The sequence below is a fragment of the Schistocerca piceifrons genome, chromosome 1 (assembly GCF_021461385.2).
Source record: "Schistocerca piceifrons isolate TAMUIC-IGC-003096 chromosome 1, iqSchPice1.1, whole genome shotgun sequence".
NCBI classification, from domain to species: Eukaryota; Metazoa; Arthropoda; class Insecta; order Orthoptera; family Acrididae; genus Schistocerca; species Schistocerca piceifrons.
This window is the reverse complement of record NC_060138.1, coordinates 253,491,474-253,518,324: the sequence shown is the minus strand read 5'-3', so window position 1 is coordinate 253,518,324 and position 26,851 is coordinate 253,491,474. Positions and strand designations below refer to the sequence as shown.

Here is a 26,851-nt window from a genome sequence, read left to right as displayed (position 1 = left end):
CTTCCTCAACCTAATGGCATCCTCATCTCCATACTTACTCTGCAAACCACCAAATGGTGCATGACTGAGTGTGCCTTGTACCAGTATGGTGCATGACTGAGTGTGCCTTGTACCAGTGCTAGTCTTTTTGTTTCCTGTTCCATTCATAAATATAGCAAGAGAAAACAACTGTCTATATGCCTCTGTAAATGCCATAAATTCTCTATCTTCATGGTCCTTATGCAAACCATACATTGGCGAGAGTATAACTGTTCTGCAGTCAGCTTCAAGTGCCAGTTCTCTACATTTTGTCAACAGCATTTCATAAAAAGAATGCCATCTTCTCTCCAGAGATTCCCATTTGATTTCAGAAGCATCACCATAATACTTGTCTGTTGATTGAACCTACCGGTAACAAATCTACCAACATACTCTGAAGTACTTTGATGAAATATGTACTGTACAAACCAAACTCTTTAACAATTGCAGAGAAATTTAGGAAAAAAATTGTCACAGTGTTGTCCTTCCAGGTGTGATTTACTTTGTGACAACTGTGCTTGAGCAAAACTATTTTCACAAAGTTAACAGGAAGGAAATGATACATAGAAGCTTTGAATTCTGTTATTTTCCATACAGGATCCTTTTCTCCCATTTCTATCACAATTCAGCGGCACCTTAAACTAAGTATGACTTCAGTATATCATTGTTTGCCCCGTTCCGAGAGTTAACAACACACGAAACTTAATCTGCTGAGTATACAGAATGCTCTTTAACACTCATCATGTAGCCCTCATTTTTGACAGTGGTCACCTTTCTGGGTAACAGCTTTCAAAGTAGCCTCTCATGATGTCTCCCCTTCTGAAAGTCTGTGGCTGCCTAATCTGACCATGTTACTGGTATTTGGGAGCATATTCTACTCCTGATATAACTAAGTCCTCTTTGAAGCATTTCATGCAATCTTTGCATTCACAATGAGATAGTGACACACTGCTGTTGCTAACTTATTCATATGTCACTTCCATGAACAAATACTTCTTCACAAGGATGTTGAGATTTTGTTTTACTAGGCAATTTTTTCCCTTATCAGGAGCTTTTGTCTTTTCTGCATCGCAAAATAACCCTGTTAATCGTCAATATTCTGTTTAATTTTTTGTATGTCATGGCATGGGTTATATTTCTCTATGGGACAACTGATGTACTAACAATGAAAAATGGTTACACCTGTATGCTGGATCTTCGAGATGGAAGGTTGCAGAACTTCACCTAAGAGTTCAAGACAACGTTTTAACACACCACTAGCCACCAATTACAAAGGGGGTGCAGTAAGTTTGCGAGGCAGCTGCTAGCAGAAAAGACAGGGCAACCAATCAGGCAAGCTGTGGGTGCCTATACAGCTTCATGGATGTAAAAAAAAAAGAGGCGAAGGAAGGAAGTAGGTTAAGTGTCACTTAGTAACCTCATGTTAAAGTATGGCTGTATTACGTAACCTTTTAATGCTGGAGCGGAGAGAACTGTTGAAAATTATTTTCATCTGAAATATATGTGCCACCATTTCAACCAGCAAATTTTATAAATGGGTAAATACACAAAAGTTATGGAAAGAAAAAGAACAAGTATTAATCTTTAATGTCTTCCTTTTATTAAAAAATGTTTTCAAAAGCTCGTGTACACAGATTTTAGTAAAAAAATTAAAAAAGTTCATTGCCTCCTCTTATAACATAATTACTTGAGCAACAACAATACACTGTGCAACAACAGTAACAACAAATCTTTTCACAGAACGATAACAGTGAAACACACACTTCACTTCAAACTGCTGGCAAAATCTTTAGCAAAAGGTTTTTATCCATACGGTTTATTGGTAACATTTGGGAATGAAAAGTAGATGTGCAAAGAAGAACAGTCTTGAGATATATTCAGATTTGGAGATAAAGGAATATCATGTGAACTGCTGCTAATGTCTGTCAGTTTGAGCAACAACTGTATTCTTTATCCATTTATTTGATTTTAAGGATAGTCTTTTTTTTTGTAGATATAAGGTCAGTACAGTACATCAACTGAGATTCCTTTTGTTGCAGAAATGAATCATTATTTACAGCCTTGTGCGTAGCATTAAAAAGAAAATGGACTCCAAACAAGCACCGAGGGATCACAAATCATGTTTTCCCTAAGTGAAATTAAACTTATCATCTTCAGTTTCCACTTACTGTATACACACTTCAAATGACAGTGCTGCGGTTGTGGCCTCTATGGAAGTACCTCTCTATAGCCAGCAGTACTGAACTGATAGTATCAAACACTCCACCACGCATTGCTAAACGTTCCAAAAAAGGTCGACAGAATAATCTGTTCGCCTCCTTCTTTTCGTGAATCGTCACGTATCGATCATCCATGTGAATCAGGTGAGGAAACCAGGATATTACAAACAATCTGTCAAGAGAGTAACAAACAATTCATTAAGACTCAACATTTCAACTTTCTCCACAAACTATGCAAGAAAATGTTTAGCGGTTTGGAGGCGGATAATCACAGATGATGTTCCAGACATTTATAACAAATGCTACAATAGGTATTTAAAGCAAGCATGCAAACATATCCTACATAAAATAACACAGCATAATGCAGCAATAAACAAATGTAAATAACGAATATGCACTGAGCTGTTGCATTACTAATAAAAGGGAAAGATTAATTATGAAAAGTACTTCTGCCATTAAAAATTTAGTGCATGTATAAATGTTGCATTAACAACTTTACACACTATTAGGTTTTATCTCTGAAAGAGGAAAGAACATATGCTCCACTTTTGGAAAAAGTGGACTTACAGCCATCTGCAAAGAAGTCTGCAGTAACGGAGTCTGTTTTGTCTCTAGTTAAAATCAAATGTCACATCACTGACACAGGCTCCTTTTATTCAGGGAAGTGATCTATGAAAGGGCTATCATATTCTGCAATGCTAAGCCTCTCTGCCTCATCCAGTCTTAACTGCAACTGTCATGATTAACTGCAACTGTGAGCAATATGAAGATGACAGCTGCTACCGTCCACAGCAAACAGGACACAGTGCAGGGTTATCATTTGTCATTTCAGCAATGGATCACAAAGGCAAACTACATACAATACTGAATTATTTCCAAATTATAAGATACACAACCCACTGTCCCATATGGATACTTCTGTGGACTGTGAGGTGGAGTTAATAAAGACGGGCATGGACGTTTGTGTGCGTGTGTGTGTGTGTGTGTTTGTGTGTGTGTGTGTGTGTGTGTGTGTGCGCGCGCGCTCGCGCATGCCATGGGTGTTTCAAAAAGCACAATACGCAGGTGCCATGTTCACCTCCATCTCGCTTGGGAGCTGTGCATCATACTAAGGCTGCCAGATTGTGTTGAGAGTGGTTTAACATTCCACAGACCTGAGAGTAAAGATGTAGATTTTACCACTAATAGGGATGGAGTAGGAGCTGTCCAAATCTTTCTTTGCCAGTTGGCTCCCTAGTCCTTCACTGAAAAGACACGAGATCCAAAGAAGAGTACATGCATTTGCAACTGCCAATACCAAGACACTGTTTTTAATTATAAAATGTCTGGGGTAATTGAGCATCATGCGTTTGGTGTGGAGGAGTACACTCGTAACAGTGGTTCTGTGATTAGTACTCAGCGAGCATTTCATATTCAGTTCAAACTTTGCTCACATGATTTCTGTTCCTTATATAAAAACTATTGGAGTTTGGGTATCAAACTTCAGAGCATCAGGTTCTGCGATGAAAAGAAAATCTACTGGCCGTTCCTGGAGTGTAACAATGCTAGAAAATGTGTCACATGTGAGAGGGACTGTTCAGCTATCTCCAAAGCATTCAGCATTTAAACATGCAGCTGCCCTACGACTCGCTGACAGGATTGTAAGAAAAATACTGCACAGAGATCTTCACAAACATCCATACAAAATTATTGTTAACCGAGAGTTACATGAGAGAGATTCTGAAACTTGTAGAGCTGTACGCGAGGCAAATCTTCAGAATATTCCCCCTGCTGTTGTTGTGGTTTCTTCTGGCGATAACCAGTTCCACTAACCAGGTACTGTAAATAAACAAAATTCCCACTTCTTGGAATCAGAAAACCTTGAGGAACTTCACCGATGACCATCTCACACCCATCGTGTGACAGTTTCACGCACTGTTGCTGAATCTGATGTGTGGGGTCCATATTTTTTCAAAGAAGACGGTGTAAAGGCACAGCTGCCAACCTCGAGAAGAGGACGTCAGTAATCATGTGGCAAATGTGGAGAAGGGTCCAGTTACAGCCCCCTCCCCTCCCTCCAACAACTTTAAAAATTAGAAGCCTGATTCATGCCTTTAAACACTACTTATCACACATTTTCTGGCCCTAAATAAATAAGATACATTTAATTGATCATAGCTTTATTTTCATATTAAAATTAATCCCAATTATCATTTTCAATAAAGAAAATTTCTTCAGCTTCAATGTCACTCACATGTCATTCTCTCTCTCTCTCTTTTCCACCACCTTTTCACGTGACTGCAACTCTCACAAATTGCTGATGACAAATTTTTACAAAATCAGATAACAAATGCTGTTGTCACTGATGCTGTTACAGCAGTATTGAGGGAATGAGAGACTTATTTTTTTATCTACATCAGTACTGCTGGTGCAAAGTAACACAGCATTTTTTTTTGTAAGGAGGCATACAATTGTTTAGTATTTTTATAACTATGACTTCGAACATTCCAGAGGCACTCCTCTGCCTCATAGAATGAGACAAGTTAGTAAATTTTGCTTCTTGTCAACTCCATTTCGTAAAGGAACATGTGTAAAGTCTACAAGCAACACCACAGACAGGGCAAAAAGAAACACAAGCACAACATAGCAGCATTTAGTGATAGCAGGACAGGAACAATGTTCCTCTGATCTGCACCAACACAGCCAAGGAACACTGGTTTTGTGTTCTTTACACAGTCCAATCTAGCCATGGTCATGAATGCCCCTCTCCTGTACTTGCCATTAAAACCCATTCCAGAAACCTGTCTCTCCAATTCAACAGTGAGTAATACATGAAAGACCCCGTATGTTGGAACTATAGTTGGAGTCATGAACGATGGTGGTCAAGTTTAGGCTTGTTCTGCGCACCTACGTCACACATTCTGCGAAAACCACTGAGCATTCAGTAACATTGTGAATGTTCTGCTGTTAATGCCGTACCAATGCAATCACTAAATGTGATCGTAGCAAGTTGTTTGGAGAATTTCTATTCCATTTTTTGCAACTTGACATCGCTGATGGTGGTGCTATGTGATATATTCTGCAGAAGCAAGTGAGAGACATAATTTTCAGGATATGTGCTTTCTCCAAGTGGAAAGCATGTGCATGCGCATACTGCAACTCTCATTTGGAATCGTCAACAATACAGTTTTCAACTGTGCCTCGACATGCGCGAACTGCCATCATTCTTGGCTCAGACTATAGCAGTTTGATGCACAGAAGAATACTGTTTAAGTCGATAAAATAGTAGCTCTATTTGATGTTACAATGTAACATACATTTCACACAAATGTTTAAGTTGAGTGTAAAAGCTTATGCTCTAATTTTGAGTCTATCAATGTACTGAAAGCACAATACAAAACTAAAAAACACATTACTCACCTGTATTGAAGATGTTCATACACTGTTCCACCATTCAAGTAACTTGGAGCAGCAGGATTTCCCATCATACTAAGAAATCTCAGATTAGGGCAGCTTCTCTGTAGATTTCGTATGAATGGGAATAATTCATCTACCTAAAAAGTACCAACTAGTCCTTACTGCTAGTACATATTATGTCAGATAGACTCTATTTTATTAAATTCAAAACACTAGCTTCACAGGATTTAATTTTTTTAAATAAATATTTTTCCTCTTCATGTTATGATGGCTGTACTATGGTCCATCTTAAATGGAATGTGCCATACATTATAGAACTGTGCCAGGCATATTCAGTTATTACTAGTATCACAGACATAAAGAAATGGCCTTTGAGGCACATCCTGGACTACAACAGCTATTTCCTAGAAAGGAAGGAGTCAAAGCAAACAACCACATGCACTTGTCTTTGAACAGCTCGATTCACAGCATCATGGCAAATATGGGCTAAAGACAACAGCGTATTCACACTATTGATCATCAATGTTTAGTGAAAATGCACATTTCAAACTTAAGATGGCATACTGATAAAACAAATGTTGAACATACAGCATTTGCAAAGTATTCTTCCATGTGAGAACATGAAAAGGGTCACTGGGGTAATAATTTCTCCTTGTTATTGGAAACTATAACATTGCACAATGCTGCTCGAAGTATCACCCAAGAAACCAATGCAACATCTTGCACAGAAGCAGTTATGTTAAAGCAGGCCTGGCCAAATAGCACTCCGTGAGCGAGACTGCTCTGTCGATGCTCCAGCCTAGTGCTCAGAGCACAGTAGCGAGTGAAAAAGGGTTGGGGGAATGAAGGCTGCAGCCAGACACCACTTGAGCAAATCAGTTTGCTGACAATACTACTTCTGTTATATCAGATTTACGTTCTGCGTTAGGAATACTCTGGTGTATATGTACTTGTCCCAAAAAGAAAATGTGGGAAAGCCACATCGTTCAATGTAATGCCAAACGGGAATTGCATTACTTTTCATACTGTTTAAAGACCATGCAAAGCACTTAATATGCCATCGCACAATTATGAGCTGGAAAAACACTTATTGGAACATCATTTCACCACCAGCCACAAAGACAATATCAACAGAACAAAAAAACCAGCCTAAGTTGCAAAATATTTTATTTTTCATTCGATGACTTTTCAAATCAACCTATAGGACAGAAAACCAAATTTACACTCATACGTAATACAGTTATTACCAAATTCTTAAGCACATGTCAAAGATGCACAACATATCGTTTTAAACTTATGTAACAAAGTTGAAAATGGCAATTCCAAAGATGTCAAAAAATGTGTAATGTACATTTACAGTGCACACAGGTAATTGGCAGTTTACTCCTCCCTCTGTCGTAAGGAAACCTCAGGAAAGGCAGTGCGCTATCAAAATGTAGGAAATCTTTTTATTTATTAAAATGTTCTCCAATCATCAACAATAGAACAATTCTTACAATATCCGTACAAGCAATAATCGTACAACACCACAATAAAATTAATACTTTCAAAAATCTTTACCAAAAAGAGTCTAATACTTAAAACCACTGACCAGCAATACACAGCAGCACTATATACGACACATATTACAAAATTGTATGCTATGTCGACATATAAAAATCATTAAGTGTGAACAGCAATTAATTATTAAAGAAATATTAAAAGAAACCAAAACAATAGGACTTTTTAAAATCTTTATCAAAAAGAGTCACATACATAAAATTAGTGACCAGTAATACACAGCAGTGCTGCATACGGCACATGTTATGAAGATGTATGCCATGTTGGCACATAAAAATCATTTAAGTGTGAAACTGAGCAAGTCAACAATAAAATTATTACTTTTAAATCAATTACAAAAAACTGTCTATTACTTAAAACCACTGAATAGTAAAACAAAACAGCACCATTTATGGCACGTATTACAAAGTTGTATGCCAAATAGGAACATAAAAATCCCTAAAACTGAACAGGAATGTTAGTATTAAAAGGAAACAATAGGAGATTAAAATCCTCATCACTTTCTACCATTTACAAGCATAACAATTTTTATCACACCAAACTTTACAAATTTAATTTTATGCACATTTTGCAGCTTCACAAATTCCATGCAGATAAAACAACTTTTTCATAATATGTCCCACGTAAAAAATGAATATTAAACCATAAGCAGTCTTTTTTCAAGGCACCAAAAATGCACTTGCCATCCAGAGGAAGACATAACATAACCATACTCGAGGGCATGTAAGGTGGGAGTGTGGTTATAGGGGGAGGGTGCGGAGGGGGGAGAGGACAGGGGGAGGATGGAGGGCTGGGGAACAGGGAGGAGCATGAAGATGAAGCAGCCAAAAAACGGTGGTTAAATGGACAGCACGACATGAACGTAAATATATTATCAGTAGAAATAATGCCTACTTGGCACACAACTTGGTAATACACGCCGTAGATGGTGCTATTTTGTTCCACTGTTCAAAAATAAAAAGGTTTCTTATAGTCTGACAGAGTGCCCTATCCCATTCCCGAGGTTTCCTTACGACAGAGAAAGTAGTAAACTGCCAGTTATCTGTATGCACTGTAAATGTACATTATACATGGTTTGACATCTTTGGAAATGCCATTTTCCACTTTTTTATGTAAGTTTGAAACGATATGTTCTGTACCTTTGGCATATGCTCAGGAATTTGGTAATAACTGTATCATGCATGAGTGTAAATTTGGTTTTCAGCCCTGTAGGTGGATTTGAAAATGGATCTTGGTCTGAAACTAGTTATCAAATGAAAAATAAAATATTTGGAACTTGAACTGGTTTTTCGTTCTATTGGTTAACAGACGTTGCTGACCCAGGCTACTCCAGCAAGCTGAAAGTTCACAAAGACAATGTGATGAACTCACTTTACGACGAACGACAGTGAATGCTGGCTGCACTGAAGGTGGCCATTAGCAAAAAAGTTTATGGCACATCACCAATTATTTGAATTAATTATGTAGCTTATGGTATGGGGATAATCATTTGGTGACAGCTATGGCAGATAAGATTGATGCTATCAAACAAAAAGTGAACCTACAGAAAATCACCCGAAAAGTACTCTTAGAGAAAATCTCCTTCCAGTTCATGATGTGGAACGTTTCCCATAACTCCAAGCAGTCATTTGTGGCCCAGACATGACTGACTGACTACATTACAAGTTCTCAGAGAGATTCCAAGACGTTGCATGACTGATGTCGATTTATTTGTCAAATCATTCTCACTTTTGGCTGATAATGTATCTCATTACTTCCTACTTGAGCTGACAGACTTACAGTGAAAATCCCAGCTCAATGACCAGTTTTTCCAATCCAGAAATTTACAAGACTTTTATAAAATATTGATGAAGTCACGCAGATGTTCAGGTTTAACTCATTTTAATCGCATAACTATGTGTGTGACTGTATCACGATGTTCCAGATGTATTAGATATTCCAAAATCGAAATGTATATAAATTTATAAACATCACAACTTAATGTTAAATGCCCATATGTAAAGCTTTTGTAATTTTGATCACTGTATTAGCACTACCTAATGTGTTTATTTAAAAAAGTAATAAAATTATTGTGTTTGTAAAAAATAAGGAGCTGAAATTAAACACATGAGCTAAACTGCACCTTTTAAAAGTACACTGTAACATTTGTCCCTTAGAAATAGTTGCACTGTGTTGCTAACACTTCTTCCCGGGCTTATTTCGTGTGCAGCTTTCAGCATATAGCCATCTCATTCATACACTTGCTCGTAATAGCGTGGTTGTAGGGGAAGCAAGAGCGCTGACAGACTTGGCTGGTTTTGAAGTATTTATTACTGGCTGATTGTGGACCACAACCTGCAGACTAGTTATAGGAATGAGCTGTGGTGGATGTGCACTTGTTCAGCAAAGTGCAGTGTTTCACAAGATATGAGCTTGAATGTAACAGCAGTTGCAAATGATCAAAGAAGCAAACAGATTTCCTTACTTGTACTAAGTCTTCCCCCCCCCCCCCCCCCCCCTCTTGGCATCAGCAGTGGGAATCTGGCATCAGACAGTAGATTCAAACAAAGAATACTTACACACAAAAGAATACAAGGTAATAGAGGGATTATCTACTGTATACAGAGAAAGAGGTACTGTGATAATATAATACATTCATGTTCAGAATAAACAGAACACCTTGAATGAACAGAGATAGGAAGTTCATATCTACAGGACACGTATATTAGAATGTTCTGCAGAACTGATTAGCATTCCAGTCACCTCAGTTCAGCATTTGTACTGCTGCCCAGTACGCACAGGATCCACCATGGGCCCTAATAAGTTGTTCCATTGATGCGTATAAGGCTTGAATGGCATCCTTGTGGTATGGCCATCCAGGCTGCATTCACCTGGTTCCAAAGTTGAGCAAAAGACTTGACATCTTATGACACCAAGAAGGCACGTGTTTGTGCAGCAAGGGTATGGCTATGGGTTGAAGGATATCATTCACAAAGGTCACAGCATCCTTGTGGTTGTATCAAAGAGCACCCCACACCGTAAGGCCTTGAGCTGGCACTGTATGTCTTGCATGAATCCAATCAGTGTGATGCTGCTCCCCCTGTCTGCAGCGAACCAAACAGAATCTGGATTCATCCGATAAACACTATCTGATGCAGCTCCTGTCCCCAGTGATGTCTTTCCATACACCATTGTCATCTAGTATGTTTCTGCACATTTGTCAAAGGTAGACAGGGAAGTGTATGATGCGCAAGTAACCCATGTCGTAATAAACGGCAACAGACTGTCACCCTTGATAGTGTGCGATGTGTTCCACTGTTGAGCCAGAACTGAAGTGGACGCAAATCTGTCCCACAATGCCATTCGCATGAGGTGACGATCTTCTTGTGGTGGGTGGTCTGGGTGGTGCAATCTGACCCATCGTCTTGTGTTCTATGACCTTCCGTGAACCACTCTGCACGTGCCCGTTGCACTGCCGAAATACTTTGTCCCACACGAGTAACAATTTCCCAGATTGATGCATCACATTCTCTTACGGAAATAATGCGCCCTCTTTCACACTCACAAATTTCGTGGTACGGGTCGTGCATACATCTGCGAGGCATCTGTACATCTGCTCAAGTCGCACTGATCCATTATCTTCAGTTTAAAGTGAGAATGAGAGCCACAGATACATTTTACCAGCAGGTAGTGTTGTGCCACAATATCGATGTTGAACTTGGACCCACAGGCCAGCATGGCTCAAATGCTAATCATTTCTGCAGAACATGCTAATGTATATGTCCTGTGAATATGAATGTCCTATCTCCAGTCATTCCAGATGTTCTGGTTTTTTTCCCCCTGAATATGAGTATCAGTAACAGCAAAACCATTCTTATATATGAGGTTAATTGTACATTATCAACTGAATCTGGATAGCTGTAATCAAATTTTCAAAATTACCTTATTATAATTCAGCCAAAGAAGCTGGAGATTTGGCAGATGTGGAAGTATAGTTTCTGAATCCAGCTCATTACGGTCCAAGATCAAAGAGGTAAGGTTAGGGAATTCTGACAAGAAGTCCAGATTCCTGTTGATAACACGGATCCACTTCATTAAATGCACTAATTTATTTAAAGTAAGATAAAGTAGGTAGCAAATTCACATTTAAAATGACACACAAATCAGTTTTCACACAACTAATGAGGGATGTACTGAAGAACACAATACAGCCCATCGGCTTTGACAATTGGTGGGAAGGAATGCACTTTCAATTAAAAGTATGAGGGTTTTCTTTGGGACACGAATATACCTATGGCATGTGCAATGCATACACAAAAAGACTTATATGTGTGTTGGCTTCACCAATACTTAACTGAAATATGATCTTGTAACTTAAATTAGACCTCAGGATGCATTACAAATCAGTCTTGTCACCACAACCTTTTATATATGCCGACAGTGATGTAACTGTTCAAAACACAGTAGTAGTATTGTGATTTTCAATAGTCTCACTAATTTGTATGCACAAATTCTGTCATTCTATTTGCATATATTTTGTATGCACTCTGATACACCATGTACCGTACTTACACAACTATACATTGTTTGGTGGCCTGTGGACTAAAGATGTACACAATGAACACATTTCATCCGTCATTAGGTCAAACTATGGATGTACGTGGACTTTTCAGTCATCTGGTCCTCTGACAACCTGCAGAAGCAATTTAGTGTTGGTGTGTCAGAAAACCTGCAGAAGAAAAATGCTACAAATATTTATTCTTACTTTCCTTTGGAAACAATATGCTGCTGAATAATTGGCCATGTCTTGAAATAAATAAAGGAGAAACAAAGAAAGCACAAATGTGCAGGATGCACATACTGAGCAATAATGTTGGCTCTGTTCACTGTTTAACTGACTGCAAAACAACACTGGCACAAAAGTTGATAAAAAAATCTTTTGATGTAGCAACACACTGATCCGCAGTGTAGCCCAGTGTATGGGTTAGACTGAAAGGTGACAGTCTAGTTGTGAATTGGCAAAGTGTTACCGAATGCTTCAGTTAATCCCAAAGGTCAGTGAGTAACCCCAACACAGAGCACAACCAACATTCTTGCTAACCATCCAGATTTAAGGTAACCGAGCAGTTTGTCATAATAATGTGCAAACTGAAACCCACATGACTGGCAGCCTCAAAAAGTGTGCATTTTGTATCATAATAGGAAAACTTGGAAAAATAATATAGGTTTCCCTTTTAATAAATTGAATGGCATCTGATTTTTTCTTGGGAAAATGTTAACTTTACCCAGGCATACAGTTCCACTATTCTTAATTTTCAATATGATTCATGACAAAGTATATTCTCATATTAAAATTACAGGCACAATTTGATAAAATGTGTATTTTTGAGTTGGGTTTACCTGTAATAACACGTGACAAAATAAAGATTTTGAATGACGTTATCTGCACTGGCTGCAGAACACTTTTTATTAAAAGTCGTAACAGGCTTTCCTTCAATTGACGATGCATCTTCAAGTAATAAAGAATCTTTTTAAAATGTCATTGCCGAAAGGTACCTGCAGTCGGTACTACCTTGCCTGCTGCCACTCAACTACCTTCCTGCTTGTGGCATGATTTTGCTATATCCTTCCTTTTAAATATGGACTACTGTTTTTAGTGCAGTATTTCTTTACAACTTCTTGTGGAAGATAATGAGTGGCTCTAAGACAGTTACGTTTCAGTGATGACTTTTGAAAAGATTCTTTATCACCTGAGGACACGTCTTCAATTGATGCAAAATCAACAATGACTTTGAGTAAAAAGCATTCTACATCCAGTGTGGATCATTTCATTCAAAATTGGAAATTTAGCTAGGGTTGCCAGCAATTTAAAATAATCTGCTCAAAATAGGAAGATGTATTTGGTAATCCACACTTAGATCAGCAAACTGCGCGCGCGCACACACACACACACACACACACACACACACACACACACACACACAGAGAGAGAGAGAGAGAGAGAGAGAGAGAGAGAGAGAGAGAGAGAGAGGCATCTCAGAAGTCATATTCTTAGAAGTCTCCTACAACAGTATACCTGTTTGATTTCCTCTGAGAGCAAGATTAATGGTTCAGTAATAACCTTTGAACAAGAAAGAAACAATTAAGCTACTATCTTGATTTTGAGGTGCAGAAGGGAGAGCAATTGACCATTTACTCCCAGGTATTTCCTACACTCAGCTACATAGGAATACACATTACCTACACAGGCACGTAAGGTGTTTTCCTGTTGTTGTGGTTAAAACAGCACCTCTCCAGGAAGTAGCCGTCACGCAAACACCAAAAATCTGAGGGATATTCTTGGCATTGCTTGCCACATCATCAACATTCTGTAATGGACCCTGTCATGAGCTACAGGAACACACTGCTAGGGGCATGCTGCACGTAACAGGATAAGAAGAGTGATAATCTAAAGCAAGGACCTCTCACTCACACCTTTGCCTTCATTTTCGAGGAAAATACTTGTTCCGTGTAATAATTAACCTTTCTCTGGATCAAAAGTTTGCATCCAATCATTTAGTCAGTCTGATTCCAAGATGCCACAACAAAAGTAAGGCAGAAATATCACATTCTGTGCATCTATACGGGATGATTGATCTGTGTGAAGTAGTCCAAGATGGTACCACACACATAAACGGAAAATATGCATATACGCACACCTTGCATTTAAATGCAGTGTAAGTTACTGAAACTAAATTAGGTGCCAATCATTGAAGTTGCATCTCATACTACATACACTACAGAATCAGTATTTTTAATACATTATATTTATTGTGAGGCACACGTACAACAAATAGTCCTATAAGTAGGGGAGAGTATAAGGCATTCCTTTGTACGTAAACAGGAATAAAGTTCTGAAATGTATTACAAGTTTGAATTTAATGACACATCCCTGAAAAGAAAATAACAGTCATCTTGCATTTAGAAAGCATCACAGGTGTAAAACATCTTCGTCTTTTCACACATGGTGGCCTGTGAAGCAGAAGCATATGTGGACTGTGAGCAGATGGATTCTGTCTTCTTGGCTTTTTAAAACTATTTAAGATTCTCATACAAATTAAGTTTAAGAACACAGAAGACAAACATTCTGGCAGAATGACCATAATCATTCTAAGCTCACATTCATTTTATCTACTATTTCCTCTGAGTCTTTACTTTAACACAAAATTAATTTGATTAATGCTAGAAAACTGTAACAGGTGCAAGATGCAAACGTTAATTGTAGTCTTTTAAAAATGGAGTTCAGTTGCAAAATATGAATAACTTAGTAGAAAAAACACTATAAAGTGACTGCAACTGATTTATAACCCACAGCAAAGACTCTTTCCTAAGAGTTACAGTCATAGTACGCCCATGAACAAAAGTTTTGGTAAGAGTGGAAGACTGGAATCTAACCACACACGTTAAACCCATCAATAACAGATGTCAGCTTTGATCCATGACTTTGTTTTGCTTCCCATTATTTTCTGGAAAGTAGGTTGCAGTGACATATTAATCTATAGTGTAGCGTATGGTCAAGTTAAGGATAAAAGTGACAGAGTTGGCAAACCCAGAGAATATGAAATCTTAGTTGTTGCGAACGCAGATTTTGATGAGTGGTCTATGTTTTACACTTTGAGACTATTATGGGTCAAAGCAGGTAATGGTATAAACAGGTTTAAATACTTTCCTATTAACTTTACTCATTTTGTAACAAAAAGAACAAAAATATTTTTCAATGATGTTCATTAACTATTTTATTACCTTATATCTGGTACAAACATTACACTTAGGCTTCAATACTCACTTGAATTTATTACGAGTAAGATCAAGAATCTTCAAAAGTATTCCATAACTGTCAACCACATTATAGGGCATATGTGACAGGTTTTCATCAACAAGTGACAACCGTTCATTCTCATATGGTGTTATATCAGCATTATCTCGCGGATCCACATAAACATGGCTTGTTAACGATGTCATATCTTACTGAAACAGAAAACTAAGGTTAGACAATATGGTAAATAATATGCCAAAGTTATTCAAATCATACTAGTTGCAAAATTAACAACGTCTCAAGGGTCACCCATTAATTTCTGCCTATAATTGTTGTAGAGAGAATATGGACTGAGGTAAGAAATGAATTATTGATTTTACGTGACAAGAAAGCTTTGTGCCAGACTGGCATTCAAACATGGAGCCTTGCTTTTTGCAGGCAGTGGGATACCAATTAATGTCATCTCAACATAACTTATTAACTTTCACAGAACTTCAACTTGCTACTTGTTTCTCCTCTTTCCATTCAAACTCTGCACATAGTCTCCCATGGTGCTGAGGCTAGTGACTCTGACAGAAAGGATGGAATGAGCTTAGTTTATCTACAGCAGCAGGGAAGAGTCAGTGACAAGCATTGCATCAATCTGCGAGGTTTGATCCAATGGCATAGTTAATGTCCCACAGCTGGGTACAGGCAGGACTACAGGTTTGAAATCCAGTCTATCACATTGTTTTGTGACTACCACCTCATTTCTTGTGGCATTTGCACTGTTTAGTCAGTTTAGCTCCCTCAGAGTTATTGCATTTACTAAAAAAGACAATGAACTACACAGTGATTTCTTGTTGTGCTAGTAGTGCTTTCTCAACGTTGCCCTCTCAGAGTCAGCGGCATTTGCAAAGAAAACATTGGCCTGTGCAGAGCCCACTGGATTTCTTGCCGGATGGTGTAATGTGTGCCAAAAAAATTGTTACATAAAATAATCAAAGCAAATACTTTTCTTAAGAGTATTTGTCAGCAACTTGCTGAAATCTGTTTAAATATTTTGAACCTGGACAAATCACAAGTGTTAAAATTTTATATACTGACTGTAATTGTACAGTAGCATGCCTCTGATATAATGAATATTTCTCAGTTCATCATAAAAGAGGCTTCACAAATTCTTTTAACATAAGACAGTAGTCTTCAGTGATGGGCAAAAATCAATGGAGAGTGCATGGAATTTGAAGCTACATATTAAATTACAGGAGAGGCTTCACTAGTTCAGCTGTCAGAGTACAGTATAAATGAGAAGAGAGAGAGAGAGAGAGCACGAAACACTCAATTACAGAAAGATGATGAACACAACAACAGAATTTTACACTATACATGTGCATAACAACACTTACAAATAGTCAGGGAATTCTGAGTAAGCAAGGCAGCAGCACTATTTAATAACACATATGCCAATGACACAGATAAAGAAACTCATTTATTACTTTTGCAGCAGATTATTCTGGAACAAATCTGTCGAATTCGATTACAAATGTCAAGTCACATTACGTAAATATTCGCAAAATTTGCTGTACAAATGTGCGCTGATGATCAGAACTAAACTTGGAGAACTACAAACTAACTGTATCATAGCCACGATACATTTTTACTGTAGCTCATTCGGCTTAGACCGAATAAGAACAACTCAAACACACAAATATGTAACACTGGTGTCATACTTTACAATCCACTGTCAACACATACACCTGGTAGCAGGTGTACTAACATTCAAACAAATTTCAGGCTTGCAGCCAATCATGGTCTAACTCATAGCACAATATTTCAACTGGGCACCTGCCAGTCATCTTCAAGTGAAACATCAAAAGCTGATGAAGACTTGCTCTGTTCCACAATATACAGCACACTGTGAGTATTCCTCGCAGGCATCAAAGTCAGGTTGACAGATGGACCACATTTCATGGTGGTAGCGCCCTTGCTGGTGGAACAGCGGAATTCAGCTGTACTCTGCATTACTGTTTGCCACAACTATGGGTGCACTCTGTTGTCTTTGATCACGACACACTGCAGAGACGATGAGGTCCCATGTATTGTCCAGCTTGTAGCCAACTTTTCCACCAGGGATGGATTCTTTAATAATGGAGTTCCAGAAAATGTTTTTGTTGATGTCACGATCATAGTTCTATCATATGCCACTGAACATGCCGTGGAAATAGAGCTTTCAGCAGTAGTGGACTTGCCTGGTTGCAAAGGCGAGTGCAACGTTTACGTTCAGTGCGATGTTCTTTCACAGTGCGTGTGGTGTGTCCTACGTAAACCATTCGACTTTAACAACCATATTAACAGCAAATTCCAGCCATCTGCAATAACAAATTGTCCTTCACGGATTCCAGAAGGTCTACAATCTTAGATGGTGGACGGAAAATCACTTTCACCTGAAATTTACAGAGGGTTCTTGCTATTTTAAAAATGCTGCTCACAAAGGGAAGAAAAGCTAATGATTTTGCTGGCTTGTTCTCTTTTTTATCCGCTTCCTGATACTCGATCTTAACTGCAGTGCCCTGTCAATCTGCCGGGTAGTATCTCTGAACACTGTCTTTAAGTGAGCTCTTTAGGCAGACTCTGTAGCTGAGACAGTGTGAGCTCTATGTGTGAGTGTTTTAAGCATGCTCGTAGTTTGCTAGGACTCGAACCTCCGGCGGGAGGGGCCATGCAATCCGTGACATGGTGCCTCAAATCACACAGCCACTCCGCGCGGTGTCAAAGAATCTGTGTGAGGGGCCTCTGTTAAAAGGGATGACATCAGAGCTAACCAAATGGTCAGAACTGTAGAATCTTTGGCAATAACTGAAAAAAAGTTTCAAGTGGACATCACTGCTTTGTTTTGGCATGCTCTATGCTCAACCCACTTTGTGTTCAACCAAGAACATTTTGAATAGATTGACAGTTTCACTACGGGTACCCTCTGTCTCCCTTGGTGGCCAACCTTTTTATGGAGGAATTCACAGAGCGGGTGGTTGAATCAGCTGCCCTTAAACCAACTATATTTTGGAGGTATGTGGATGATCTTTCATAGTGTGGCCGAATGGAGGATATAAATTGACAGAGTATCTTCACCATCTCAACTCCGTTCATATCATCATTCAGTTCCCTCTGGAAATAGGGAAAGCTGTCTTGGTTTGATGAAAGAATGATATAGCTCTCTGAGGCATTCAGTTTATCGTAGGCCCCCTCACACAGATCACTATTTGCAAGTGTAAAGTTATCATCACTCGTTGCAAACTATGTGTGTGCTTAAAATGCTCATACACAGAGCTCACACCCTCATATCTGGATAGTCTGCCCGAAGAGTTCACCAACCTAAAGACAGTGTTCGGAAACTAAGAATCAGGAAGTGGATAAAGAGGTGATGATGCTATCAAAATCATTAGCTTTTCTTCCTTTTGTGGGCAATATTTCATTTAAAATAGCAAGAACCCTCTGTAAATTTCAGGGAAGGAAAGGAAGATTGGGTTTAACGTCCCACTGACATCGAGGTCATTAGAGACGGAGCACAAGCTCGATTGTGTCAGGTACAGGGAAGGAAATCGGCCATCCCCTTTTAATGGAACCATGCCGGCATTTGCCTGGAGCGATTTTGGGAAATCACAAAAACCCACTACACCACCTTACTCAGTAAATTTCAGGTGAAAGTGACTTTCCACCGATCCTCTACAATTGTAGACTTTTTGGGATCAGTGAAGGACAACTTGTTATTACAGAAGGCTAGAATTTACAAAATACCTTGTCAGTGTGGTATGGCATATACAGGACACACCACACATTGTTAAAGAATGCTGCACTGAACACCAATATTACACTTGCGTTTAGCAACCAAGCAAGACTACTACTGCCGAAAACTGTATTTCCACTAAACATTCAGTGGAGCACAATAGAATTATGATTCTGACCACAGCAACATCTTTCTGGGATTCCATTATTAAAGAATCCACGTAGATACACCTGGTGGAAAAGCTGGTGAACTGAGCTAGTGGCTACAAGTTTGACAGTGCATGGGACCCTGTCATCTCCACAATTTGTTCCAATCGTAGATGACAGAATGCGCCAACAGTCGTGGCAAGCAGTAATGCAGAGGACAGCTGACATCCACAGTTCCACCAGTGACAGTGTGGTCCATTTGCCAACTTGATTTTGACACATGCACAGAGTACTTGCATTGCACTTTATATTGCAAAATGGGGCAAGTCTTCCTCAGTCTTTGATGGCTCACCTGGAGATGATTTGCAGGTACCCAGTCAAAATACTGTGTATGAATTAGATGATGACTGGCAGCATAAGATTTTTTTTTGTTGGAATATAAATTCACTGAAAAAATTTTAAAATTCACATCATGTGTACTATCTTCAGTATGTGTGTTTTTGCACCAGAATGTTTCCGCTGTTTATCTGATTTTGCTGTTTCTGATGTAATTCCAAAGCACCACCACACGAAGGCACTCAATTCAAGAATAGTTAAGGAGGAAATAGTTTTTGCTGGTGCTCGTGTATTGATATTTCTCAAATGTGTAATGCAACTAAGTTTCGTGTTTCAGTAACATTACTGACTGGTTCTTGTACATGTTCTAGGTCCATGCTGTTTGATTGCTAGTTTCCTTTTCACGTGAATTCCAATTGAGGTGGCACGATATTAAGGCATTCAGTAAGAGTGCATTCGAACCCCATCCAGCCATCCTAATTTGAATTTTGTATGGTTTCTTCAAGTTGCTAAGATGAACGCTGGAATGGTTTCATTGAAAAGACCATGGCCAATTTCCTGCACCATACTCCTCAAATCCAATCCAAACTTGTGTACGTTTTATATACGTCAATTATATCTGTAATGCATCTTAAATGTTCTGTTGTGCTGAATTCTTAAATGACAAACAAATGGAAATGGAAATGAAGTCCCATGCTGCTCAACAGAGCCTAGGGGATTGATGCGGGAGACCCGCACTGCCGTACCAGGCAAGGTCCTAAGGGAGGTGGTTTGCCGTTACCTTCCTACGACCGTACTGGGGATTGATGATGATGATGAAGACGACACAAAAACACCCAGTCAACTAAGGGCAGGTGAAAATCCTTGACCCCACCGGGAATCGAACCCGGGACCCATTGCTTGGGAAGCAAGAATGCTACCGTGAGACTATGAGCAGCGGATGACAAACAAATAAATATAGAAATTATTTATACAATTACACAGCTTTATGAATGCTTTGGCTTTGTTTTGGATAACTTTTTCTGACTAGGCACACAGTCTCGCAGTTGATATAAACTCAAAATTTTAACAAAATATGGATAAAAATTTCAGATTACTTAACAGTAGTTGAACAGGCAAAGTTGCATAAATGCTGGATTTTTGAACGATACAAGTTATCACTTGGAATTACAGTTAGTGATAGGGAGAACATCTCTCTCTACGAACTACTTTGCTACTTGATGCCTGAATGACAAAAACCAGCGAAGCTCTAAAATAATTTTTATATGACTTTTTTGGCAATAACTGAGTAGTGGCCACACATGCATTTTCCATAGATGGTGTACGATTTCAATGCGACTGCATCACAAGAAACAAAATTAGCAATGTTTTACATGCTGTTACACACAGCCTTCACTGATCATCTGAAACGTCGGTAGTTTATTGTACACGACAATGACGCACACAAGAGAATTGTATTGAGATGGACTCCAATCATGAACATCTACACTCTTCTGCTAATGTACGATGAATGCACATAAAATGAGCAAAAACACTTTTTTAAATTTTTTTTATGATGATGAGGGTGTTATATGAACATATAAATTTGGATATACTACAGTACAACCTACTAAAAGATTTATCTCGAATTCATATCCTTAAGCTTTGCCACTTCATAACCAAATTATAATGTTCCAATTTAACCTAGACCTCAGGCTATCAGGTCACATTATGGAGGGGATTTAAGTCTACCAGTAGCTATCAGGCCATGTTATGGGGGGCATTTAAGTCTATGAGTACCACCAAGGGTTTTACAACACTCTAGTCAACCTTCTGACAGGCCTTTGATTCAGACAGTCTGTTGAGTAATGTCTGTCGGATAACTAGATAACTTAAGTGCAGTACTGAATGATACCCTTAGATTATTATGGACTGTTAATAAGAAACTTATCTATCAGTTTATTTAGCTTGCGAATTTCTTATTAAGTGTTGTTGTAAACCCAATTATAAACTGCAACAATGTCTACTTTCCCCAGTTTTTAATTTGTAATATAAATCTCTTTTTCAGTACATATAGGCTACTGTACACGAGATTTGATAGAAAACCTTGTTAGCTGTTGGTTTTTCAATCATCAAACACACTTCATTAAAATTTTTATAACAAACTGGATGAATATGGTGAATAATTACAAAGCTGACTGAAACAGTGTATACTTACAATTTTTTTGCAATTGAAATTTTTTTTATGCATAAGATATTGTGGGATTCAATTGTAGCAGCTTTGCAGTAGGCAGGCAGTCACAGACTTTTTAAAGTTTTGTAGTTCAGAAAGAGATTTTACGTCTTGGTAATCTGTTGTACAGTTTCATTCATACATGATATACAGTGTTTTTGCATAGTGTGATGTTGCAGTGACTCACATGTACATCCCTGTTTCAAGTTTCAGTACAGTCAACATGGCCAATTTAGTTTTCAGGAAATAGGTTTCAAATCTCTGTATACATTTTTTCTGGCATAGGCTAACTACTTCCAACAGATAAATTCAGGGATGGGGTAACATATTTCATATCTTCAAGGATTGGTTCACCTGATTTTCTGCTGCTTGTTTGTTTCACTATTCTTATAACTGCCTTCCGTTTCCTGGAAACTGTTTTGGTCTGGTGTACATTTCCCCAACAAACAGATTTAAGGCTAGAATCAACTGACAAGTTTCACACCTGGATAACTAACTTACACATAATTACTAGTTCACACACCAAATCAATTTAAAGTCGTGTTATGAATATTGTGTTATTTTCTCTTTACATATTTTGTGTGTGCTTTTCGTTCTGAATTTTCCTCCTGAAAATGTCTTTGAATTTTTGTATTAATTCTTGTCCATAATGAACACACATTGCTAATACAGTGGTTTCAACTAATTACACACATATGCTCTCTTTTGTCTGGATCACAATCCACGAAACACAGTGTTACATGCAAAACATAAGAACACTTAAAAGGGGACTTGTTATGGGTAACAATAATAAGAAACAACTTCTTCTAGTCAGTCATAATTTGTTTTCGTACAAGTTTCCGTTATACGAGTCATTTTGGGGATGAAAGACTATTACCAAATACAGATATTCCATGTTTTTATCGTATTAACGGAATTTCTGTACATACTTTTTAACTCCGAGCCACACCATTCTATGAAGAAAAAAAAGTCATTTATTTTCGACGATAAGTCAAACTGGTAACTACGAAAATGTGGTGAGTCTGTTTAAAAAATTGTTGTCCGACGTAGTTGATGCATTCGTTTTCATTGGCACTCAGTGTTGACCCCGTCTGTCACATTCCTATAAATTAGTTCATTAGGACAGTATCGAATGTTCCCCTCTAGCGCAAAAGCTTTTCCATAATATTAATTTACAGTATGATACTTTGTTACTCTTTAATCACTCAGATACAAAATTACTGAAAACAATGGTAAGCAGACGTTCATGTGTAATTCGCTCAGACGTTTCCAGCAAATGTCAAATATTTGCGATTATGGCGGGATCTGTTATCTAACTATATTTCATTTGTGAACTGTAACAATATTAGTTACCTCTTACCGTTTCACCTACTGTCTTCGTTTCAGAACAATGTCACGTCGAAATGTAGTCGCTATAAAGTTGTGCTAATTACCTAAAAACAATTTATCTGGCTAGATACATACAAGTCCTACGAAACCTTCAATCCTTCATATGACATTTTACCATCTACATAACAGGCAGCAAAGTTTCTCCCTCCCAGATGGTGGAATGGGTGGAGGGGAAACAGGCACTTGAATCGCTGCAGACAGGAGGGGGTACTAACCTACACAGTACACACACAACAATAGCAGTCTGTTCCGTGAGCAAGTTCTGCCCTAGTCCATCCACGCCAGCTGCGACAACGTCAAGTTGTCTACCTCGTTGCTCCACAGGCACGTGTAGCCGTGCGCCACCGGTTCCGCGGGATCACTTCCAACGCGCACGGTAAGAACACAGCTCTAATACGATTTCCTACACATGCTACTAAATCCAGTACTCCAAACAGCCCGTAGTGTAGGGTGTGTGTCCGTTCCTTGTACTGTACAGTATTACGACGTAAGCGTAGATGCCTGCGTCAGTGTTTTGTTTTTGGTGTGAAGCTAGCTAAAGGTGGCAAATAACGTAACTGTTAGAAATAACCGGTTATTGAGAAGTAGCAGTTACTGTGATAACCGCTCATTTGATATTAGCTGACCTGTTATTTCAACAGAGATGTGGCGACAGTGCCTCGCGGCATCTATTTACCGAAGATTATACTACGCTTTCGCGTCACCTCATCTGAGATCTCAGATCTGGCTACGATGGAGAGGGATAGACCACCAGGAATGTTGCTAGAACAATGTACTGTCTCGTGCGCTCTCTCTATTTTCAGCACTAACAAATAAAGTTAATGTCAGAGCGGTGGCGGTGGCTGATAGAGGCGACCGTAAAGACATTGCATTAACGGGCTACCACTACAGGTATCCTGGAACCTGGTATCTGTGTATCCTAACTCCAGTTAAAGGTCGTGGAACCTGGCGATATTTCCAGAGAGAATGGTTACTGGAGTGAGCAAAATACTTTCGTACCGCTACGGAAATAACCGCTGGCCATCGCGGGTTTCAGAGTGTTGACAAGTAACGGGACTCTGCTCTCTCCACGCGCTCTCCATTTCTTGTGGTTCCGGAACAGGTGTCACTCTCTGTCTTTGGTTGCGTTAGGCTGGTATTACACTATCATATTTTTTCGTCAAAGTTGTTATGTCAAATATTTATGTCAAAGAAATTTGATGGTGTAATAGAGAAATTTGTCAAACATCACCTATCAAATCTAGGGCCTTGCCTGTATAGGTTTGATTATACAACTCTTTCGTCTTCTGTTCACTCTTCACTGCATTTTAAAATGTAACCACTACCACATGGAGCGCTGGCGTCGATACAGCTATTTGACGTCTCTGTAGTGTGTTTGTAAACATGGCTTCAAATTTCTCCTGTTCCTTCGACTTTTTTAAATTTGCTTCGACTAGGGTTGAGAGATTGGGCGTGGAGCATGCTATTAATTGTGTGATAATAGGCAGGTGAAATATGCTGCAGGCAGAATCACAGCTATAGCCATCCACCTCTACATCTGGAAACATCCAGCCAGCTTTTCAGCAAGGCGGAATAGATGTGGCCACACTCTAAATTAAAAATTCTTTCCTAGCTTTCCATTCTACTTTGCCTATTTTTGAACTCTGGATGCCACAAGTTAAAAAGCACTTCATCTATTTCGTACTTTTTATTAATTTTGTAACTGTTGGAACACTAATTGCATGAATTAAATTATTGAAAAGTAAAAGTAGTTGTTATTGTCCACATAGTGTACTGAACATTTATGTACTTTCATATATTCCTACTTTAGAACCTTAAAAATCGCTTCACGCTTTTCTGGAATTGTTTTGGTTAATATACAATGTGATATCCGAATGCTGTGTTGTAAACTAGAATAGGTCTGTCCTGTATCAAGAAATCACAGTGCTAGTTTGTCTGTCTTGTGCCGAAATAGCATTTCTCAAGAGTATTCTGTTTTGTAATATGAGGAGCCACTTTAGTGAGCAAGTACACCTTCATCAATTCGGAAGTCGGTCGGTTGATTTGGGTAATTTGCATATTAAGACTTGACTTCCTGCAGCTCTCGTAGCAAATTTTGGTGAGTGCTTTTATCATCTCGACATAATACCTATGGATTCATCCAAGATGTTTCCTTTTTTTTTCGGCCACTTATGTTCCTAATACACACACAATGCAATTGTGGCACTAGCAACTGGAGCGCGTAATAACAAGTTGTTGTCCGCCTTCTTGAAATTTGACGAAAAATATGACGACAGTGTAATACTCCTTTTTAGCGCACTGTCAAAAATCTTTGTCAAAGAAATTTGACAGTGTAATTCCGGCCTTAGAAGGTGTAGACCTCGTTTCATGCTCATGTTTTTCTCTCTGCCTTTAGCACTAGGCTAGTAGTATGAGCATTTATACTTGAAAAGCTGATGGAGGCATATTTGAAACGAATACAAGTGTGCTTACAACAACAATCATGTTGGATACGTTGTCAGAGGCATTTAAATAAAAGTATTGATTTTCTTATATCAGGGCCTGCTAGTATGTATGCATACTACATGAATGTTTTTAAGTAGCATATGCATTTTTTATTTTTCAAAGAGCTCAAGTCAGATCATTTTCTATTATGTTAAGCAACACTAAAAAACTGTCAGATGCACTGATTGCCATGTTAAGTTTCTGTTATATGCAAAACTTAACCCTTCATTTTGAGTACTCATCTGTCTCATTCATGAATTAATCTGTTAGATAGTCAGACATTTAACTGCCATGATATGAAATTGTAAGAAAAAAAAAGTCAAAACAGGCAGGTGGCATTGATAGATGAAGTGTTTATTATTGCCTCATATGTGTGACAGACGGGGGGGGGGGGGGGGGGGCGGCAAAACGTGGGATGGACAGGTAAAATATTCCTCAGGACAGGAAATTTTGTTATTGAGAAATTTCTTAAAACTTACGCAACTTTGTATGCCCAACATCAATACTATTATTTCAGACCCACAAAATCTGGATATCCAAAGAAGAATTAGATCAACAGAATAAACAAGGTACTGTATTGACGTCTGAGGCATTTAAATCTGTAATTACAATCCCAAAAAAGCATGTGTTGGCAAATGTGAAAATTACCAAACTATCTGTTTAATAAGTCACAGCTGCAAAATACTAACACGAATTCTTTACAAACGAATGGAAAAACTGGTAGAAGCCAACCTTGGAGAAGATCAGTTTGGATTCCATAAAAATACTGGAACACGTATGGCAATACTGATCCTAAGACTTATCTTAGAAAATAGATTAAGGAAAGGCAAACCTACGTTTCTAGCATTTGTAGACTTAGAGAAAGCTTTTGACAATGTTGAATGGAATACTCTCTTTCAAATTGTGAAGATGGCAGGGGTAAAATACAGGGAGTGAAAGGCTATTTACAATTTGTACAGAAACCAGAAGGCAGTTATGAGAGTTGAGGGACATGAAAGGGAAGCAGTGGTTGGGAAGGGAGTGAGACAGGGTTGTAGCCTCTCCCCGATGTTATTCAATCTGTATATTGAGCAAGCAGTAAAGGAAAACAAAGAAAAATTCGGAGTAGGTATTAAAATCCACGGAGAAGAAATAAAAATTTTGAGGTTGGCCGATAACATTGTAATTCTGTCAGAGACAGCAAAGGACTTGGAAGTGCAGTTGAACGGATTGGACAGTGTCTTGAAAGGAGGATATAAGATGAAAATCAACAAAAGCAAAACGAGGATAATGGAATGTAGTCGAATTATGTTGGGTGATGCTGAGGGAATTAGATTAGGAAATGAGATACTTAAAGTAGTAAAAGAGTTTTGCTATTTGGGGAGCAAAATAACTGATGATGTTCGAAAGTCTTACACACTATGAGCGTAAGTTTAGCTTCCGCTGAGGACAACACACACGCATGCCCGAGGGGGGACTCGAGCCTCCGACGGGAGCGGCCATGCAGTCCACGACGACATGGCGCCTTAGACTGAGCGGCCATTCCGCTAGGCTCTGAAACATGGACGATAAATAGTT

At 38.6% G+C, this 26,851-nt stretch overlaps 1 protein-coding gene across 8 annotated transcripts; it reads right to left on the bottom strand.

Moving 5' to 3' along the window:
- Positions 1–1,931: 1,931 nt before the first annotated feature.
- LOC124798116 (leucine-rich melanocyte differentiation-associated protein-like) lies at positions 1,932–23,354 on the bottom strand. 8 transcript variants are annotated; one of them, XM_047261430.1, is made up of 5 exons: positions 23,026–23,354; positions 14,998–15,179; positions 11,115–11,241; positions 5,637–5,734; positions 1,932–2,409 (listed from the first exon to the last, which is right to left on the bottom strand). In XM_047261430.1, the coding sequence occupies exons 2-5, from the start codon at positions 15,171–15,173 to the stop codon at positions 2,199–2,201; spliced, it is 612 nt and encodes a 203-aa protein (XP_047117386.1). In that variant the 5' UTR covers positions 15,174–15,179; positions 23,026–23,354; the 3' UTR covers positions 1,932–2,198. The 8 variants fall into 8 exon arrangements, with proteins under 8 accessions (XP_047117386.1, XP_047117339.1, XP_047117373.1 ...); XM_047261383.1 differs by having other exon boundaries at positions 5,637–5,770; positions 14,998–15,175; positions 23,026–23,350; XM_047261417.1 differs by having other exon boundaries at positions 5,637–5,770; positions 23,120–23,350.
- Between the last annotated feature and the right edge of the window lie 3,497 nt (positions 23,355–26,851).

What these genes read in the sequence shown, in the direction of transcription:
- LOC124798116 (XM_047261383.1), bottom strand. Translation starts at nt 15,173, where the DNA reads ATGACATCGTTAACAAGCCATGTTTATGTGGATCCGCGAGATAATGCT. An exon ending in CTTACTCGTAATAAATTCAA is followed by an intron (nt 11,242 to 14,997) that starts GTGAGTATTGAA and finishes TGTTATCAACAG; the next exon opens with GAATCTGGACTTCTTGTCAG. An exon ending in TTTGGCTGAATTATAATAAG is followed by an intron (nt 5,771 to 11,114) that starts GTAATTTTGAAA and finishes GGTACTTTTTAG; the next exon opens with GTAGATGAATTATTCCCATT.